The following is a 21,508-nucleotide window of genomic DNA, read 5'->3' as shown; positions in this document are numbered from 1 at the left end:
CTTCCCGGCCTGTGAATTCTCACTTGTTTAACCCTCCCCAATGCTATGTTTCTTCCCTCATGGCCTTGGGTTAAACTTTACCCCCTTCACTCGGTTATAGTGGACAATCGGCAATAGCAAACACCATTCTCCCCCGTGTGGTCTGTTATTATGAACATTTACTGTATTGCAAGGTTTTAATTTTCAGTGGTCAACCTCAGGGAATCCTTCCTTGAGGACATTGTGAGAGTCCATCATGCAGGGACAGCAGAGCAACAGTGTCATTAGAGATGAATAGAGAACTTGGCCTTTCAAGTGCCTCACATACCCTGAGAATGAGTATTAAAAATAGAGGCAAGAGCAATGTGGAATGTTACTGCTGCTTGTTTGTTATGCCAGAGGCAAACAGCAAACCTCATGGCAGTGGGTAGATGAGAAACGCAAGACAAAAATACAGCTTCTGGCCCAAGCTGCTGGTTCACTGCTGGATGGGTTTTCCAGAAGGTCCAGCAAGTGTTGGCATACAGATGCTGTCAGCACTTAACGGGAGCTGCCACCTCTTCAAATAATCCAGATAATAAAGACTGAGGCACGATATTGGCTTTGCACTTGCTTCAGATTATAAGGTTCCTTTGAATGGGTACATTACATTTACAAAAAATGGTCCTTCTCCTCAGGGAATGTATGGTGATATTTATGATGTGCATAAGTCATCTTCTATTTGTTTTGTCATCATGTGGTTGTTTTGATATCAGCAAATACATCTATTCCAGTAAATCTAATGGAAACATTGACAATAAAATAAACTTTAATGATACTGTGATCCACCATTGAAAAAGTCAAAGAATTACCTGTAAAAATAGCACGTACATGGAATAAAAGACTGCAAAGAAAATGGAAATTGCAACACCCAGCAGGTCTGTCAATCAACACGCAGAAGGCAAACAAGATATGCCAAAATCACTTCTGCACCCAATGTCACGTGTGAGGTCTGGTCACCCCATAATGCAGCAAAATGAATAAAAGTTCAGGAATTCTAGTGGTGGACAGGGTGAAATTATAGTTGACTTTTCTCAGATGCTGACTGACCCATGTGTTCTTGGAATTTTTCAGCTGTTATTTCAAGGAAGTGTGTGTGGTGAACAATGGAGAATTTCGCTGGAAGTAAGCAGGGAATGTTGCTGTTAACTGTTAAAAATGTTATGAAGATTGCATTAGAGGAGATGTAATGAAATATGTTTGAGGATGCACATAAAAACTAGGCTTTTTTGTAGATTATTTTTTCTTTCCCGGACTCTTTGACTTCTTGGAGGAGCCACTTTTGGTTTTCCTCTCTTGCTCTGCTTGGAGTGCCTCCATTTGCGCAATTTCTCTTTGCTTCTTCATTTCCTCCTCAATAAGTTTAGTTCTGTATGTCTCTCTGAGTTGAAAGACGTCTTGCCGAGCTTCATCTAAGGCTGCCTGCAGTGCAAATACAACATCACATTGGGAGTGGTAGTTAGTGTAGAGCAATACAGGGGCACCATAGAGTCACACAGCACATACAGCTTACAATCATATTGGAAGACAACAATAAATTTGCTTCGTGGCCATTTAACTAAGAAACTAATTTCACTGTAGATAACTGTGAGCTGCTTCATTTCAATAGAAAGAATGCCACAATGGAAAATAACAGTGAAGAAAGCGAATGGTATGTTAACATTCATAGCAAAAGGATTTGAGTATAGGAGCAGGGAGGTTCTTCTGCAGTTGTACAGGGTCATGGTGAGACCACACCTGGAGTATTGTGTACAGTTTTGGTCTCCTAATCTGAGGAAAGACATTCTTGCCATAGAGGGAGTACAGAGAAGGTTGACCAGACTGATTCCTGGGATGTCAGGACTTCTATATGAAGAAAGACTGGATAATCTCGGCTTGTACTCGCTAGAATTTAGAAGATTGAGGGGGGATCTTATAGAAACTTACAAAATTCTTAAGGGGATGGACAGGCTAGATGCAGGAAGATTGTTCCCGATGTTGGGGAAGTCCAGAACAAGGGGTCACAGTTTAAGGATAAGGGGGAAATCTTTTAGGACCGAGATGAGGAAAACATTTTTCACACAGAGATTGGTGGATCTCTGGAATTCTCTGCCACAGAAGGTAGTTGAGGCCAGTGGCTATATTTAAGAGGGAGTTAGATGTGGCCCTTGTGGCTAAAGGGATCAGGGGTTATGGAGAAAATGCGGGGATGGGATACTGAGTTGGATGATCAGCCATGATCATATCGAATGGCGGTGCAGGCTCGAAGGGCCGAATGGCCTACTCCTGCACCTATTTTCTATGTTTCTATTTATAATTAAATGTTCAACACAAATCAATAATACAAGACATGGTAGCTTGATAGTCATATTATTGAATATCCCAGAGAAAGATTTGACTAGCCTGACTTGACAGGCTGTATGGTCGTGAGAGGTCACCCACGACATGTCGCCTGGGGTCGCCTGTATGGTCGTGAGGGGTCTCCAAAGAGTCGTAGCGTCTTTCTGGTCGCCGCTGAATTTTCAACATGTTGAAAATTTCGGCGACCTATCACGGTTGCCAGCTGTCGTCTGTAAAGGGCACGTAAGTGGGACAGGCCCTTAACTCCGCGGGTCCGGCAACATCTCTGGAGAACATGGATAGGTGATGTTGGGTTCCTTCTTCAGACTGATCCAGTCTGCTGAGTTACTCCAGCACTTTGTTTCATTTCACCTTAAAATTAGGTGCTGATATTGCTGGTCTGCACCAGTGAGCCCTCCTTCACATGCTGCCTCATGGTCCAGCTGAAATGGCTGATGTTGTGTCTTATGTTGTAGATCCGGGGAACAGCACTTCCTTCAGGCCACTGGCACTGACAGCATGCACTCAGTCACCATGGGGCTCCCTCCCCTCTCACCTGCTGCTGCTTCATGCTTTGTTTTGTCTGCTCCCCGCTCCACTGCCCCCTCCTCCTCCTCCCCCCGTAGTCGCTGACATCTTCCAAGGTGGAGTATGTTGGCGACTCCGAGGGAGAAGGAAGAGACGTCGGTGGTCAGGAGGAGGGGGGTGGGGATAAGAGGCCGCGTGGACAGGGCAATGGGAGAAGGAGGAGGCAGCAGGGGAGCGGACAGAGTGAAGGAATAAATGGCAGCAGATGAGAGGGGAGGCCGTGGTGACCAAGTGTGTTTTGTTGGTGGCGGCCATCTGGAGAAAACATTGTTTCCTGTGTCCCCAGTAACAATAGCCTCGTCACCCAGACCATGCGGTGGGTGAAGAAGGGGCTCGCTGGTGCATCTTACAAGTCGGTGGCATTGGAAGCCGGGACTGTAAGCGGAGGGGAGGCGGTGTGAGCCAGGTGTGGCATCAGCTGGTCCCTCCACTATAACTAAAATTCATTATAAAGGGATCCATTCATTCTAAGATTTACTGCACTGTCAAGCGCAGACTTAAATATCATGGCAATTCATAAACCCAGTTTGATCTCGCATCCTGAAAGAACGCATCTCTCACCATCTGCATCACTCCCTTGGTGTTGCACAGGAAGACTAGATTTGCTCTTCTGGAGCATATGCTGTAAAAAGGCTCGGAATTTCAATTTACAAAATGGCTCTGTAAAGAATGTATGTGAAATAAATGGCTTCACCTGCAAATCTTCAAACATTTGCAGCTGCTGTGCCTTCAGTTGGCGGCGAGTCTGTCTTTCTGTCTCACGCTGCTGAAAGACTATCTCTCGTTTTTGGCGGAAATTGTAAATTACTTCCGCCTTAACCTTCTCTCGTTCTTCAATAATTTTTCCATTCTCCAGAACTGGTTCACGAAGAGTCGACCTGTTAAAATGCAAAAAGCTCAGAGTATTACCCACTTTTCAACGCAAAATATTCTGATTGGGTTTTAGAAACAACTTGCTGCAATTAGCGCCATAGAATCACACAGCACAAGAGGTGGCTAACAAGCCACCAGGCTGTGCTGGCTCTTTGACAAAGCTATCCAATTTATTCCACCCTTCTGCTCGACAACTGCTTATTCCCCAATATTGTGCAATTGAAATGGGGTGCACAGTGGTGCAGCCTGGAGCAATGAAGCTTCACAACTCCAGCAATCTGGGTTCTATCTTGACCACTGAGCTGTCCATGCAGAATTTGTTTGTTCTCCCTGTGACTGCATTCAGTTTCTCCAGGTGTTCCCGTTTCCTCGCACATAACAAAGATGTGTGGATCGGCAGGTTAATTGACTGCTGTAAATTAATCCTTGTTTGTGGGTGAATGTTGGAATTGGGGGTGGGAGGAAAGTGGATGGGAATGAGGAGAGAATAAACATGGGACTCATGTAACTGGGTTCTTAGTGGTCAACAGTTAGAGACAAAGGGCAGGTTTCTGGACTGTATGACTCATTTGGGATCAACTGTACCCAACGTGAAATCCAATAAAGGCCATTACTGAATTGTTTCAGGCCAGTTCAGTAGTTTGACTGGACACATCATCATGGGTTCATCCTTCAATATCTGATACAACATCTGCAGGTGTTCCATACACTGTATCCCTGCAATGCTCCTTAAAGTAGACCAGTTGTCCTGGGAGCAACCATTATTGGACACTCTCAAGATGCACTGATTTGAAAACCTATTATATAATATAATATAGAATATAGGACAGTACAGAACAGGAACAGGCCCTTCAGCCTACAAATGTCTATGTTGGAAATGCTGCCGTTCAACTAATCTCCTCTGCCCACATATGATCCATATCCCTTCATTCCCACATATCCAGGCCCCTATCTAAAAGCCTCTTAAACACCTGCTTCCACCACTATTCCTGGCAATGTATTCCAGGCACTCACTGTGCTGTGTAAAATCCTAGCCCCACACATCTCTTTTACACTATCATTCAGTCATTTTACCCTTCACTCCTGAGTAGTTGTGCACATAATAAAAAATATGAAAAATGGATGTTAAAGTCGAGACCAAGAATCATCTTAAGGTAACAGTACACACCATTCTATGGAAGTACCTGATATATTTGGGACATTTCATTGGTTTAGTAATATCATCAGATACTTGTGAATTTCAGACCTTAAAGCCAGTTATTGACATTTCCACCCAGGTAATGCGGTCAGCTGCTTGTGCCATTTACAGGAAGCTGTGCACTTGGACACCAAGATCCTTCTGTACACTAATGCAGTTTAGGGTCTTGCCATTAACTGTATGGGGTCAAGGAAAGAGCGTTCACGTCGCGGCCCTGTTTCAACCAATCTTTCCACCACCACGCACAAGACGCACAAGAAGCGCAAGACAGACACCATTGTGCAGATGCCGAGAAGTGTGTTCAGCTCTTGCTGAACAACTTCTAATCTTGTGTGTGGACTTGATAAGAAGAAGAATTAACTGTATGCTTTACCCAAACATTTGACCTCCCAAATTGGATCACTTCGCACCCATATTCTGTAACTGATCTGAACCCCACGGTATCCTTTGACAGACTTCCTCACCATGCACAATTCCACCAATTTTGGTGTTATTTGCAGACTTGCTAATCAACCCATCTACATTTACATCCAAGCTATTTATAGACATCACAGGCTACAGAGGTTGCAGTACAGATTACTGTGGTACACCATTGGTCACAGACTTCTGGCTGGTATAACACAATTTTGATCCCAAAGTCATCTTCATCATCTCCAATCTCTTTAACATCTCACCCCACTCCCCTGATCACTGCTACCTACCCTTCCTGCAGACCCTCTCCTAGCCCTAATTCTCCCATCCCCACATCACAATTCTTCCTGATTATTTAACTCGATCACTGCCCTGTGCAGACCTTGTTTGAGATAAGGCAATGCATCATCTGCGGATGACTGGCCACACATCTCTCCATAAATACCTTACACAGTGGAACCAATTCATTGCTTTGATAATATCATCACTCTCCTCCAACTCCCAGATCTTGCCTTTGACCAGGACAACAGATTTTTTAAACCAGGGTAATGTGCACAGTTCTTTCAGTTGCATAGGAATCCTGCCACAATAGCTACGTAGCACATCCATTTGCAGGCTCTAGAAATTGCACAGGAGAATATTTATACTGCACCACACTCTTGAGAAGGGGATCGGTTATCCGTTGTTGCATTGCTTTTTTTCAGGCCTGACTGACCTCAAGACCCTTTGTCAGATTAATTCGAAATGGCTCATGTATTGTGAATTTTAGTCTCCTTGGGGACCTGATGTGCCATCTGAGTAATCTGACGGACATGTCCCCAGGATTTATGATCGGACAAGACGAGGGCTGTTGCTTTCTGTCTCACTTGAACAGTGACGAGTGTTAGTATTTGTTTACCCTGATATTTAGCAGTAGTTGGGAAGTAGTTGGAAGGGGAGGATTGTAAAATTGATCTGCACTATCATACAGAATCTTGCCCTTCACTCCCGAGTAGTTGTGCATATTTAATAAAAGCATGAAAAGCAACAGTAGATGTTAAAGTCAATCTCAAGGTAACTGTAGATGTTAAAATTCATCTTAAGTAACTGGATACTCTGTTCTAAGTAACTACCTGATATATTTGGTCCATTTCATTGGTTTAATAATATCATCAGATATTATTACTTTTCCATCAACAGCTCTGTATTGAATTTCTTCACCATCCTGCAAAATGGCTGCAAGACAATACAAATGTCATGTCACATTTAAACATAAAGGCCCTTTTGACCCACAAATATACAGGCAGTTTATATATGTCTCAATATATGTCTCAATATATGTCTCAATAAGAGATTAGTATACAAACTTAAAGCACATGATATTGGGGGTGCAGTATTGATGTAGATAGATAACTGGCTGGCAGACAGGAAGCAAAGAGTAGGAGTTAACGGGTCCTTTTCAGAATGGCAGGCAGTGACTAGTGGGGTATCGCAAGGCTCAGTGCTGGGACCCCAGCTATTTACAATATATATTAATGATTTGGACGAGTGAATTAAATGCAACATCTCCAAGTTTGCGTATGACACGAAGCTGGGGGCCAGTGTTAGCTGTGAGGAGGATGCTAGGAGGCTGCAAGATGACTTGGATAGGCTGGGTGAGTGGGCAAATGCATGGCAGATACAGTATAATGTGGATAAATGTGAGGTTATCCACTTTGGTGGCAAAAACAGGAAAGTAGACTATTACTTGAATGGTGGCCAATTAGGAAAAGAGGAGATGCAACGAGACCTGGGTGTCATGGTACACCAGTCATTGAAAGTAGGCATGCAGGTGCAGCAGGCAGTGAAGAAAGCGAATGGTATGTTAGCATTCATAGCAAAATGATTTGAGTATAGGAGCAGGGAGGTTCTACTGCAGTTGTACAGGGTCTTGGTGAGACCACACCTGGAGTATTGCGTACAGTTTTGGTCTCCTAATCTGAGGAAGGACATTCTTGCCATAGAGGGAGTACAGAGAAGGTTCACCAGACTGATTCCTGGGATGTCAGGACTTTCATATGAAGAAAGATTGGATAGACTCGGCTTGTACTCGCTAGAATTTAGAAGATTGAGGGGGGATCTTATAGAAACGTACAACATTCTTAAGGGGTTGGACAGGCTAGATGCGGGAAGATTGTTCCCGATGTTGGGGAAGTCCAGAACAAGGGGTCACAATTTAAGGATAAAGGGGAAATCTTTTAGGACTGAGATGAGAAAAACATTTTTTACACAGAGAGTGGTGAATCTCTGGAATTCTCTGCCACAGAAGGTAGTTGAGGCCAGATCATTGGCTATTTAAGAGGGAGTTAGATGTGGCCCTTGTGGCTAAAGGGATCAGGGGGTATGGAGAGAAAGCAGGTACAGGATACTGAGTTGGATGATCAGCCATGATCATATTGAATGGCAGTGCAGGCTCAAAGGGCCGAATGGCCTACTCCTGCACCTATTTTCTATGTTTTCTATGTTTCTATTCCTCTAATTTAATTTAAATGTTCAGTATGATTCCGATCAGAATAAAAACCTTTTGAGTGTTACTTTTCATCAAAAGATTTAAATGGGTTAATAATGCATCCTTTTTGTAGTATGCTAATTATTTGTAAATTAACATCCTCAGGCCATGTCATTTATAGTGAGAGTAATTCCGAATCATATAAAACATGAATTGCATTAAAATCCTGGGAAATATATTTAACCAGCACCATGTACATCACATAGTATGCTGTGAAACTGAAAGATACTAAAGTTTTTGAAAAGTTAATTGTATTAATGCCCTAAAATTCTGCGAAGATCAGAATTTCAGAGACAACTTCCAATGTTTATCTATGTAACCGTGCAGAGGTTTAGGATGTTTAGTAAACACAGAAGTCCTGAACTTCCTCACAGCTGATAGTTGTAGTCACTCTGGCTCCACTCGATGCTGGACTCCTGGTCCAACACCACAGGATTAATTTCCTGCAGTTTCCAACTGTCACACCAGGGAACAAGGGCTGAAGAGGGCCGGGCGTGGAGAGCGACATCGGCTGTGATGGCTTTGTGGCCGGCTGGAGATGGAGCTGGAGCTGCTGGAGCTGCTGGTGCTGGAGCTACTGGACCTGGAGATTGGGGGTAAGTAACCCTAGCCCTAGCCCTAGTCCTAGCCCTAGCCCCAGCCCCAGCCCCAACACTAACCCTAACCCCGACCCTAACCCCAGCACCAACCCTAACCCTAATTCTAGCCCTAACCCTAGCCCCAACCCTAACCCTAACCCTAGCCCTAACCCCAGCCCCAGACCTAGCCCCAACTCCAACCCCGGCCCGAGCTCTAAAGATAGTTTTAGTCATCTCCATCACGTGACGCTCCCAAACTTGATCATCTCCACCATGCTGAGTCATATCCGTCTCAGAAGTATTTTATGCTCATAATGTGTAAAATAATACAATGACCGTAATTACCAATTGTAATTGATAAATGAACAGTATGCTTCTGCCTATTCATCTGAAGTTAATATTGTTTTAGAGGAAGTTGGTAAAATGTTATGTGAAGGTTATTATTCTTGCTGAAAATCACCACTTTTTTCGGCAGTAAACTGTTACGAAGGTTTAAAATTACTGTGTTAGACTGAAAAGGTGTTTCTTTTTGGTGGTTTATTTGAGGAAGATACTCTATAATTTGAAATACTGTGCCCTAAATTTGATTTTATATTCTTAAATCCGTTATAATTTGCAGTGTTGTTTATCATAATAATATGACGGATATGACTGAATGCAATGGGCAACCTGGAAAAAGAAGAGGAAAAAATAAATTAAATTCTCTAAAAGATTGCACCAAACATATTTTTCCCATAGTAGAGATGTTCATCTATGTGAAAAAACATTCAAAGTTGCAAAGATTTATGTTTTATTTTTTGGGTTTCCAGAAACTTAAAAGCAGACACTTACTGAAGAATCACCTATACTCCCTCCATGATAATTATAAATAGATATCAATAAAATAAAAGGATCAGAAAGAAGAAAGCACATTTGTTTTGAACATCTTTGTTTCTGCTACAATACAGATAATGAGAAATAATTCACTTGAAACTTCCTTTTATATTTCAATGCAGATCAGATCATCAGAAGACATAATAATTAATAAAAAGTAAAAAAAAAGGTAGATGGGCTTAGTATTTACTTTAAATAAAGAGCTTTCCTGGGCCCCCCTTTGGACCCCGGGCCTGGGTACGATGTAGTCCCTGCACCTCACTCTCATAGGCCCTGCCCTGGGGTATTCAGAGCGTCAGCATTCATATCAGAGAGGAAGTTCCCATTAGGGGGTACGTTCATTCTTTGACCTGAGTTCTTCTACACGTCAGTGGGAAATAGGCATAGGCTGATTATCACTCCAAGTATATTCTAGGCCATTGCTAAGAACTGAAGTCAGAACCCTAAGATTATACTTCTGTTTCAGACAGATCCCATGGTGTCAATGAGCATACCATTAGTGTTAAGGAGGCAGATGCTCAAGTGGGTGGATGGATTTTACTATTACTTCACAGGAGTGAAATAAATCATTTGTAGCTGCAATGTAGTATTTTCGAGCTGCCCTTTTTTCCTAATAGTCAATACTTCTAATGGTAATGAATAGTTTAGAGATACAGCATGGAAATAGGCTCTTCGGCTGACTGAGTCCAAGCTGTCCGTCGATCACCCATTTACTAGTTCGAATGTTGGACCACTTTCGCATCCTGCATGTCTTTTGAATGTGGGAGGACACTGGAGCACTCTGAGAAATTCCTTGCGTTCACAGGGAGAACGTACAAACTCAGTACAGACGCTGTGAGGCAGCAACGCTATTGCAGCTCCACTATGCCACCACTAATAGCCTTTGGGAAAGTTGCCTTTCAAATAACACTGGGTTTATTACATTTTTGAATAATAATTTAAATCATTTTATTATTAATGTAATAATAAAAATATCACATAAACAATCTTGGCATTCTAGCATGCCATCTTCATGCAGGCACACATTGTACTTCGGGCAATTTGGTTTTAATTAGCTGAATTTTGATCAGACAAAATCAACCTAAAGAGGCTTAATTTGCATACTGTCGACTTTCTTCTTGAGTGTTGATGACTCCAGGAGTGAGGATCCACTCCAGCTTTGTGAGAACTGAGGTGGCTGATGAGGCCAAAGTGGGGGCAGAAGATTAAGAATAAAGGGTAGGCCATTTAGGACTGAGTTGAGGAAAAAAGTTTTCACCCAGAGAGTTGTGAATCTGTGGAATTCTCTGCCACAGAAGGCTGTGGAGGCCAATTCACTGGATATATTTAAGAGAGAGTTAGATATAGCACTTAGGGCTAACGGAATCAAGGGATATGGGGAGAAAGCAGGAACGGGGTACTGATCATATTAAATGGCGGTGCTGGCTCCAAGGGCCGAATGGCCTACTCCTGCACCTATTTTCTATGTTTCTAAGTTGACTGATGGGGCAGGTAGATACATAGTATGCAAGGCTATGATAAGCTGTTGCCATTTACACTGGGCTAAATTACAGTAATTTTTAGTTTTTCAGATTGTCTGAAATGTAATTCAAAAGGCTTATGAAATATTGGATTTCTTTATCAGGGAAGCTGAAATATAATATGATTTATATCATTGCTGGAAGCTATATTATAGTTACATGGTGCAATGCTTAAATCTCATTTTGAACATCGAGCTTAATTCTGAACAATGTATCTCAGTTAGGATGCATTGATCATGGTTCGGGTGTAGAGCAGATCCATCATAATGGTAGCTAGGATTAACATGTTAAATTGTATAGACTAGGCTTGTAATGCCTTTAGTATAGGTTATTAAGCAGTAATACAATGGAATTATTTAAGATATTTAAAGAGGTTTCCAAGAAAAATAAAGATAAATTATTTCTTCAGTGGTAGAACAAATGGGCAAAGCCCTAAAATCTAGCTAGACCATTCCGAGGGGTTGTCACACAAAAGGAAGTAGAAACCTGGAACTCGTTCTCCTAAAATAGTGGCAAGGCTGAATCAATTAGCAAACTGGAGGATGAGTGAAGATACAAATCAGCAAAGGTTTAATTGAATGGTAAAACTGGCTTGATGTGCAGAATGAGCCTCTGCCACTCCTAATCTCAAATGATGTACCTGTGGTTGGTATCTCCGGTTCTGTAGCTTGGGTATTTATTTCAGAAGCATCCCCATTGACAATTTCATCTTGCTTCTCACCAATGCCCTGGAGAGTTATGTTTGTTTCTTTGTTATTCAGTACACGCAGACGAAGTTGTAAGGCCTGTGAGACAATAGACACAAAATCATTTCAATAGATTATTCCAGATTGCATTTTTAAAATTTAATTTCTGAAAAGAACTAATAAAATTCCAATTAATTTGGAGAGGTTTTCAATGTGTAATGTATGTGATGCTAAATGAAGAATCCATTGACTAAATTAAAAGCTCTTTCCAGAGGGCCAACAGTTAGCATCCAGAGAACAGAGAGTTAAGATAATTACAAAGAGCTGAGGAAACATATCTTTGCACAGTGAATCATCATAATTTGCAACATACTGTCCAAAAGGATTAAGGAAGCAGATTCTGTAGTAACTTTCAAGGATAGTTGGATGAGTTTCATTATCTTTTGAAGTGGTTGTCTTCTCATTGCTCACTGGATTCTAGACTGGTATTAGGTCAGTAAGCCACCTGGTCAATTTTAACCGCAAGTTTGTGTGCACACACTACCGATTTGTTCTTAGCCGAGCTTGGTACGATGAGCATTGACGTCAGCATTTCCAACAATACCGAACTTCATGAGAGCAGTTCTGAATTTTATAAGGTGAGCATGCTATTAAACCAAACTTAAAGAAGACAAATCCAAACCTATTCACCATGCTGTTAGTTACAGAAATACAAAACCTTTCACAATAATGTTTTATCGTGAATCTAACAAATAAGTCTGGGAAGACGGAAACCTTCTGCAATTATGGCATCAATGACCTTGGTGATATTATTTCCAGCATTTGTGAATTCAAAGGCTGTTACATAACATGCCCACACTGGTACAATTAGAGCTGAATCCACACTGTTAAAAATCAATCTGACCTTGGCTTTATTCCAACAGCTTCATTATATTCTCAGCACACAGTAATCTTTCATTCACATGTCTTTAACTTCTATCTTCAGGCTAAACTTTGTTCTCATAAGATGTAACATAACATGGAAGTAAAGAATAACAATAGGAAAAAATGTCATAGCCTGAAATTAAAATTAATTTCTGGAACCAAAATAAAGAAACAGTTTGAATCCCTTCAATCTTTCTAAAGGGTTTCTTTGATTTTGGGAGATAAAACATTGCCTCCACATAATTGTGGAAATAATGCAGCATGCTAATGAATAGTGTTAGAGAGTCATAGAGCGCAGAAACAAGCCCTTCAGCCCAACTTGCCAGTTTCGACCAAGTTGCCCATCTAGACTAGTCCCATTTGCCTGCATTTGGTCCAAAGCCCTCAAAGCCCTTTCTATCCCTATGCAGTACTCGTTAAAACATATTTTTTAAGTTGTTATTGTACCTACCTCAACTATTTCCCCCAGCAGCTCATTCCATATACCTACCATCCTCAGTGTGAAAAGGTTGCCCCTCAGGTTTCTATTAAATCTTTCCCCTCTCACCTTAAACATATCGCCTCTAGATTTTGAATCCGCAACCCCAGGAAAAAGACTGTGTGCATTCATCCTATCTACCCCCGCATGATTTTATACACTTTCATAAGATCAACCTCAGTCTCTTATAGTCCCAGGAATAAGGTTCATACCTTCCCAAACTCTCCTGATAATAAGATTCTTACCTTCCCAAACTCTCTCTTCAGTCCCTCAGGTTCTGGCAACATAAATCTTTTCAGCTCTTCAATAGACAATAGGTTCAGGAGTAGGCCATTCGGCCCTTTGAGCCAGCAGCGCCATTCAATGTGATCATGGCTGATCATCCCCAATCAGTACCCCGTTCCTGCCTTCTCCCCATATCCCCTAACTCCGCTATTTTTAAGAGCCCTATCTAGCTCTCTCTTGAAAGCATCCAGAGAACCTGCCTCCACTGCCCTCTGAGGCAGAGAATTCCACAGACTCACAACTCTCTGTGAGAAAAAGTGTTTCCTCGTCTCTGTTCTAAATGGCATACTCCTTATTCTTAAACTGTGGCCCCTTGTTCTGGACAACCCCAACATCGGGAACATGTTTCCTGCCTCTAGCGTGTCCAAACCCTTAACAATCTTATATGTTTCAATGAGATCCCTTCTTATCCTTCTAAACTCCAGAGTGTACATGCCCAGCTGCTCCATTCTCTCAGCATATGACAGTCCCGTCATTCCCGGAATTAACCTTATAAATCTACGCTGCACTCCCTCAATAGCAAGAATGTCCTTCCTCAAATTAGGGAACAAGTGGAGGACAAAAAGGTGCAGATGGTGGAATCTAATTAAGAAGGACTATGAGGAGTGAAATGTAGAGGGAGGGTTGGTGTGTGGATGAGAACAGGGCGGGGGAGGGGCCAAATAGGTGACCCGGAGACGTTGGGATGGGTGATGAGCAGAAGGAGGATTTGGAGGAGGAGGAGGAGGGGAAAGGAATTGGTTGACAGGTGGCAGGAGAGGGCTTCACCCATAATTGTAGGGGGAAGCAATGCTTCCTGAAAAAATGGAGGACATCTTAGATGTCCTAGAGTGCGATCCAAGTAGAATTTTGCGATCCAAATTCAAAAGACAACATCTGCGCCATCAAAACCAGGACATCAAATCTCCTAATATGTGACCATAGTGCTGGGGACTGGATTTGGTCCAAAAGTGCTGGCTTTGACTCAGTGGTATCATACTCACTAAGTGGTAAGTTTGGGAGTTCAAGCCCCATTCCAAATTGACATCGAATGTTTTACTGAGGGAGTGTTGGCCTTTGCAGGAGTGTTGAGGGACTGCCAGTTTTTAAAATCTCTTCATGAATTACTAAGCCACGGTCAAGCACCTGCCCTCCCCAAAAGAAGATAAAAAGGGTCCCAGGGTACCGTTTTGAAAATAAGGAAGGAGCGAATCCTGGTAGCTAGTCAATATCCATCTCTCAACCAAAATCATTGAAGGTACAGTGCTGTATTACTGTGCTTGCATGTGGAACCGTGTTGTAAGTACATCAGAATATTACACCCGCCTAAAATACAAACTCTGTTTAAAATAAGACTTTATTCATGATGTATTTTGGAGATCCTGAGGTCATAATGGATATACAGGTGCTAGTTAATACCTTTTTTACAACAAGGGTGGCACAATGACACAGCGGGAGAGTTGCCAGAGACCTGGGTTCGATCCTGACTACGGGTGCTGTCTGTACGGAGTTTGTATGTTCTCCCTGTGACCGCGTGGGTTTTCTCTGGGTCTGCCGGTTTCCGCCCACATTGTAAAATTGCCCCTAGTGTGTAGAATAGTGTTAGTGCGCAGGGTGATTGCTGATCGTCGTGGACTTGGTGGGCCAAAGGGCCCGTTTCTGCGCTGCTTTCTCTAAAGTCTAAAATAAACTATTTTTATCAATTGAATGAGCGCACAGATCATTGACATCCTCACCAAGATCAAGACATTAGTTGATTCATGTGAATTACCTTGAAAGCTCTTCCAGGTTCTGCAGCCTCCCAGGCTCGTTTCATAGCCTGAATTTCATCCTGTCGACTGGTGTCTTTCTTAATTTCGACACTGTCACTTTCACCATAGTCAACAACGTAGTGGAGTGTGAAATGAGGTTTAGTTGAATCAATTTGCCACGCCTGAAAAACATTAAAATTATACACTGTACACTTCAAGTAAACTGGTGCTTTGAACATCACATCACACATTAATAAACATTCCAAAGTAATCAGGAAGGTTGAAACAAAGTTTAATAAATGGTAGGACTGGAGATAATTTGCCATTCTGTGAGAGACTTCTGCAGAATTTACTTTGTCACATGATATGAGAAACCACTCCAGTTAATTCAATTTAAAAAAATCAATTTAAAGGAAAACAAATTAAAGTTACTTTAAGCAATAAAGGGGGAAATCAAAAGTAAATTCGCTTCATGACCTTATGTACTCCACAGAGTATTGTAGTGAGATGAGCGATCAAAATATTTAGATATTTTTGGACTGACAGATAGCAAATAGCACTAACGTGGTGAAGGGAAAGAATGGGATTGATCATGGGCAAAGACGAGATAACATTGTACATCAGGTGCCAAGATGACTACTTATTAGCCAAGAAGGGATCTCAGGGTAACCTTCAACATAATGATGCATTGAAGCACTATTTGGAAACATGAGTGGCAAAATGCAGGTGGGGTTTAATCTGGCCAAGTTGGGAGGTTAAAAGTAAGAGGAAAGTTAATGGCAGGACCCCAATAAGCATTGATGTACAGATGGATCTTGGGGTACAAGTCTATTGCTCCCAGAAAAAAAGCAATACATGTGGATAGGGTACTAAATAATGCATATAGCATGATTACCTTTATCATAGGGAAAGTAGACAATAATGCTGGGGAAATTTAGCGGGTGAGGAAGCATCTATGGAGCAAAGGAATAGGTGAAGTTTTGGGTCGATACCCTTCCTCAGAAGTCATTTTACAGCAGTATAAAATGTTGGTTAGGCCACATTTGGAGTTTTGTGTGTAGCCCTGGTCACCACAGTACATGCTTTGGTGAGGGTGAGGTAAAGTTTTACCAGGATTCGGTCTGAATTAAAGGGTATGGGCTGTCAGGAGAGGTTGGATACACTTGGATTGGTTCTCTGGAACATTGGAGGCTGAGGGGAGACCTGATGGAAGTATTTAGACGCATGAGAGGCATAACTCGACAGTTGGATTTTTTTTTCCCAGGGTCGAAAATTCAAATAATAGAGGGCATAGCTTTCAGCTAAAAGGGGAACCGTTTAAAGGGGATGTGGGGAGTAAATTCATTTTTACACAGAGTGTTGGGTCCCTTTTATATGCTGCCAGGGGTGGTGATGCAAGCAGATACGATAGTGGCATTTAAGAAGCATTTGGATCAGCACAGGAAGAGGCAGGGAATGTAAGGATATAGACCATATGCAGGCAAATGCGATAAAGAAACATAGAAAATAGTTGCAGGAATAGGGCATTCGGCCCTTTGGGCCTGCACCGCCATTCAATATCATCATGGCTGATCATCCAACTCAGTAACCCGTACCTGCCTTCTCTCCATCCCTTTAGCCACAAGGGCCACATCTAACTCCCTTTTAAATATAGCCAATGAACTGGCCTCAACTACCTTCTGTGGCAGAGAATTCCAGAGATTCACCACTCTGTGTGAAAAATGTTTTTCTCATCTCGGTCCTAAAAGATTTCCCCCTGATCCTTAAACTGTGATCCCTTGTTCTGGATTTCCCCAACATCGGGAACAATCTAGCCTGTCCAACCCCTTAACAATTTTGTAAGTATCTATAAGATCCCCCCTCAACCTTCTAAATTCTAGCGAGTACAAGCCGAGTCTATCCAGTCTTTCTTCATATGAAAGTCCTGACATCCCAGTTGATGGTTGACTCAACAACATGGTTGGCACAAATATAATGGGATAAGAGGCCTATTCCTGTGCTTTATTATTCTGAGTTAAACAAAAGAGTATTGGGCTCCTGCTGATAGCATAATTTCAGTCCCAAAAGCATTTGTCGAGCACTATTCTTTCTTTCCTATTACTGAGACAAATTTGGACCCGATTCACCGCTTCCCCTTGGATCTCCAGGCCTTTATTTTTTCAGCTAGCCTTCTTTGTGCAATCTTATGAAAACTCATGCAAAAATCCATGTAGACTTCGTTGAACACAATTAATTGCCTTGTTAATGTCTCCAAAAATCAATTCAAGCTAGTCGGAAATCAACTTTCAATGAACATATCCATGCTGACTGTTCCTGATTCATCTGTGCTTATCTGTGTGAAACTATACAGTATACTCAAAATGGATCCCAATAATTTGGCCACCACTGAAATTGCACTAAATGGCCTGTCATTACCCCAATTTTTTGCCTTTTTCAAATGGTGGCATAGCATAACAATCCTCTCAACCTTGAGCATCGTGGAGGATTGAAAAATTATAACCTTTTCCTCATTTGCTTCTTTTGCTTCTTTTATCAGCTTTATGCACATTTCATCTGGACTGGTGATTTTTTCTCATTTCACAAATGCTAAGCCCCTTAATACTCTGCCTTTCATCATATTTATCCCATGTAATATTTCACAATTCCTCCTCAATAACAACAACTGCATCATATTCTGGTTTTGTGAAGACAGCAGCAAAACATTTATCATAAAGCCCCTGTCCCACTTAGGAAACCTGAACGGAAACCTGAATTGGTCACTCTCCCTAATGGTCGAAAGTGGTTTCCGCGTGGTCGAGGCTTCTTCTATGTTCCTGCGATTATTTCAATAAATTCAAAACCGCTTCGACTAAGAATAGGTTGCCGTTTGGTCGAAGCCGGTGGAGTGGGGTTGCTATTTACTTACAGGCAGTCGAAGGCAATCCCCTTCGCTGACCGGCCATTTTGATTGGCTCAAAAGGAGCTTTCAGCAAAGATTCAGCAAGGATCTTTGGTTTTCGGGACCTAGAAGATCCGCTGGAAGGTAAAATGCCCGCTAACTTTATTAAACTTCTTAAAACTGTCACCACTTCTTCGCACCCCCCCCCTTCTCTCTCCCCTTCTTCTCTCACCCCTTCTCTTCCCTTCTCTGTCCTTCTCTCCCCTTCTTTCCCCTTCTCTCCCTCCCTCCCGCGCTCTCTAAAGGACTTACCGTGCTCTGTGGCAGTCGTTTACCTTCCTCTTCATCGCGCAGACAACGCTCCTCCGCTGTCCCTGACCTCCACCATCGCTATGTGTTTGTGTGTGTGTGTGTGTGCGGTTGGTAGCAAAGATCCTGTAGGATCTTTGGTCAGTAGATACAGCTCACGCATCGGTGGAGGCTTTCCAGGCGAGTGACCAAAACCTCTGGCGACTCATTGAAACCTTGGGTGGGGCGCAAGGTCACCAGAGGTTTCCATTCAGGTTTGCTAAGTGGGACAGGGGCATAAGTGTACTAAATCCTCAACCTCCACAAACAGATGACCCTTTTGATCCATAATGGACGTCAATTTTTCCAAAGATATACTCTTGCTCATTAGGTACCTGTAAACATCTTCAGATTTGCTTAGATTTCACTTGCCAGGGTTCTTCCATACCCTCCATTTGCTTTCCTAAATTCCCTCCTATATGCTCTTTCACGAATATATTAAGCTATCTGTCACTGACAGCCCCCCGTTATTTCTTTATCCCACTTTCTGAGCTCTTTTCATTTGCCCACATCTGGATTTTGCAGTCCCACCCATTCTTTGCAGGGGCATAGTTCGCCAGATGCTTTGAATCTTCGAAAATGCTGTGCATTGCCCTAATACAGATTTAACTTCAGGATGCTGTTTCCCGCCCACTTTAGCCAAATCACTTCTCAATTTAGCAGTGACATTTTGGGCCGGGATCCTTCTTCAGACTGTGATGTTTTTTTTGAAGGGCCCCGACCCGAAATGTCACCCATCCTTTTTCTCCAGAGATGCTGCCTGACCCACTGAGTTATTCCAGCACTTTGTGTGTAGGTGCCATTATATGTCTGATTCAGGCTGGAGGAAGGGCCGAGACCTTCAGAATGAACTAGAATTTCTAGATATTGTCATTGATTCTACATCACAAACCCTTTCCTTCAAACACATTGATGTGAAGCAATGATTCTTTATTGCCTGTTCCACAAATTAATAGAATAAAAAATACCGGAATATCTGTCTTGTGTTGTGAGGTTTTTTCTTTTCCTTTGTCACTCTTATCAATCTTGTCACTCTTGTCACTCTTGTCCTTTCCTTTCCTGGTATGTCTTGCCGTTGGTGTGTGCTTTGACTCATCAGTCTCTGAACTAGGGCCAGTGTTCTTCTCTGGGAATCCAAAGCATTAATATCACAGTAAGAACAAGATGGCTTCACAGAGAATATATACTGTGTTATCTGAAAGCTTACCCAAAGTATTTGCCAGTCTTAAAAATAACTAATTCAAACTTTAACCAAGGAGCTCAATTAATAACACAATAGAAATGCTAAACTTGTACAGTAGATGGCACTACAGTTTAACATAAGACATGAAAAGCCACAACTTCACTGGCTGAGGCTCACCGGGTCCCTTCAATCCGACCACAAATAATCGGCATCCGTTCCACTCCCTCTCCATAGCCCTATATCTCATGGCTCAGAAAAGTGAGGAGGAATGACATTTTAAAACATTGGGAAGGCTATTCACCCAGTATTGAGGAGAATCAAGTTACTGCAGATGCTGGAAAGGCACAAAACTCAGCGGGTCAGGCAGCATCCCTGGAGAACGGCTAGGTGACGTTTTGAGTCGGAACACATCTTCAGTCTGAAAATGGGTGCTGACCCGAAACGTTTTGAGTCGGAACACTTCTTCAGTCTGAAAAAGGATGCTGCCCGACCCGCTGAGTTACTCCACCATTTTGCGTATTTCCTCAATCAATATTGATGTGAGCTGAGTAAGGCTTAACCCTTCCCTGCAGCACCTGGTTCATGACCAGCAGGTCGTGGTTCTTTAAGTACACACATCTAAGAACACGTGATAACAGTCCCTTGCAGCGAGTTGCAGACCTCCACCACCTTCTGGGAAAAGTAAATTTCCTCACCGCCCCTCTAATGCGTTGACAGTAATATATCCCCGGTACAATTTTCCTTCCTTAAGCCTTTTGGTTTCCCAGTTTAAATAGTTCATATCACACGTCCTGGCTTCATGCTCACTTTGATACCTTCTTGCCCAATCATTTTTCATTCTTCTTTGCAGCTTCTAGGTTCCTCCCACAGTTTACTTTCCTACCTAGCCAACATGGAGTAAAAACTCAGGGCCCTCTCACACTAGAAAGGCACTTTGCCAGTTACAACCTTCATCCTAAGAATGATCTGTTCATTACCAATCCCAAAACTATTTGATTTGATTTGATTTGTTTATTTGTTCCGAACAAGTAAAGACATAAATAGGAATAAATAACAACAACAAAAACTATGTTATGAATCTCTCCTCTACATGCATTACATTTATACAACAACTTCCTAAATAGCCTCATATCCAATTGCTTGAATCTCCTTCACTTATTGCAAAAGCCCCTTTCTCAAACATCTTTTAAAACCCCTAGTTTCCATCCACCCTGACTCTCAGTTTAAAGAAGGGTCTTGACCTGAAACATCATCTATTCCTTTTATCCAGATCTGCTGACCGTCCCATTGAGTTATTCCAGCATTTTGTGTCTATTTCCAAAACACCTAGTTGACTATTTATACACCTTGATTTTCAAAGTGTTCTGTTATCATGTTCTTCAGAACACATTTCGGCATTTCCACACCAAAAGTTCTATTAGTCAAACAGTAGCTCTGTTTTTTTCTTGTTTTTTTCTTTCAAGGTTTACATTTGCTTTTAATCTACAGTGACTATTTTAGAATTTGAGCAATTTTAGAAACACAAATTAGTTTAATTCACTATTTTTGCAGCCACCTCTTAAAATTGTGATATTGAGTTCACAGCTTAGTTCCATTATTAGTTATGGTGTTTATTCTTCTCTAATAGTAATCAATTTAACTTTTTAACTCTCATTAGTTCCTTAGTTCCCAACAATGTGCTGCTTGCCCTGTATATTTTCTACAGTGAGGTCTGATTCAAAATATCTGTTCAATTTATTATCAGTCCTTTGTCCATTCTGTGCCTACAAGGAATCCACAGTCATCTTTTTTTATATATGTTAGAAAGCACTTAAAACTATTTTAAAAATATTTGTCAACTTTATATTTATATTTCTTGATTATTCTTTGCTGAAATTTGAAAAAACTTCATGGCCTTCCTTAGGCTTATCATTTGGCACCTTTTTAAACTGCTTCCTTTCATCTGATATGATCAACCTCTGTTTGTAGCTTATAACTGTAGTACTTTTCCAGACCCCAAATTTGTAAGTAAATATATTATCCTCAAACTTGATAGCAAATTCTATATGATATCCTTTCTTTCCCTGAGGATACTCACTGTGAGATAGCAAA

At 41.8% G+C, this 21,508-nt stretch overlaps 1 protein-coding gene across 2 annotated transcripts in view; it reads right to left on the bottom strand.

Moving 5' to 3' along the window:
- Positions 1-769: 769 nt before the first annotated feature.
- Positions 770-21,508, bottom strand: part of adgb (androglobin) — a 213,904-nt gene continuing 193,165 nt past the window's right edge. For both annotated transcript variants that reach the window (XM_033026113.1, XM_033026114.1), the window contains 6 exons: positions 19,203-19,360; positions 15,029-15,190; positions 11,546-11,690; positions 6,520-6,622; positions 3,620-3,803; positions 770-1,440 (listed from right to left, as the gene is read on the bottom strand). In XM_033026113.1, coding sequence (XP_032882004.1) covers positions 1,255-1,440; positions 3,620-3,803; positions 6,520-6,622; positions 11,546-11,690; positions 15,029-15,190; positions 19,203-19,360 — 938 coding nt within the window. In that variant the 3' untranslated portion in view covers positions 770-1,254. The remainder of the gene's footprint in view (positions 1,441-3,619; positions 3,804-6,519; positions 6,623-11,545; positions 11,691-15,028; positions 15,191-19,202; positions 19,361-21,508) is intronic.

This window comes from Amblyraja radiata, chromosome 8 (genome assembly GCF_010909765.2).
Source record: "Amblyraja radiata isolate CabotCenter1 chromosome 8, sAmbRad1.1.pri, whole genome shotgun sequence".
Classification (NCBI taxonomy): domain Eukaryota; kingdom Metazoa; phylum Chordata; class Chondrichthyes; order Rajiformes; family Rajidae; genus Amblyraja; species Amblyraja radiata.
Note: the sequence above shows the minus strand (reverse complement) of the source record. Positions and strands in the feature narration are given on the sequence as shown.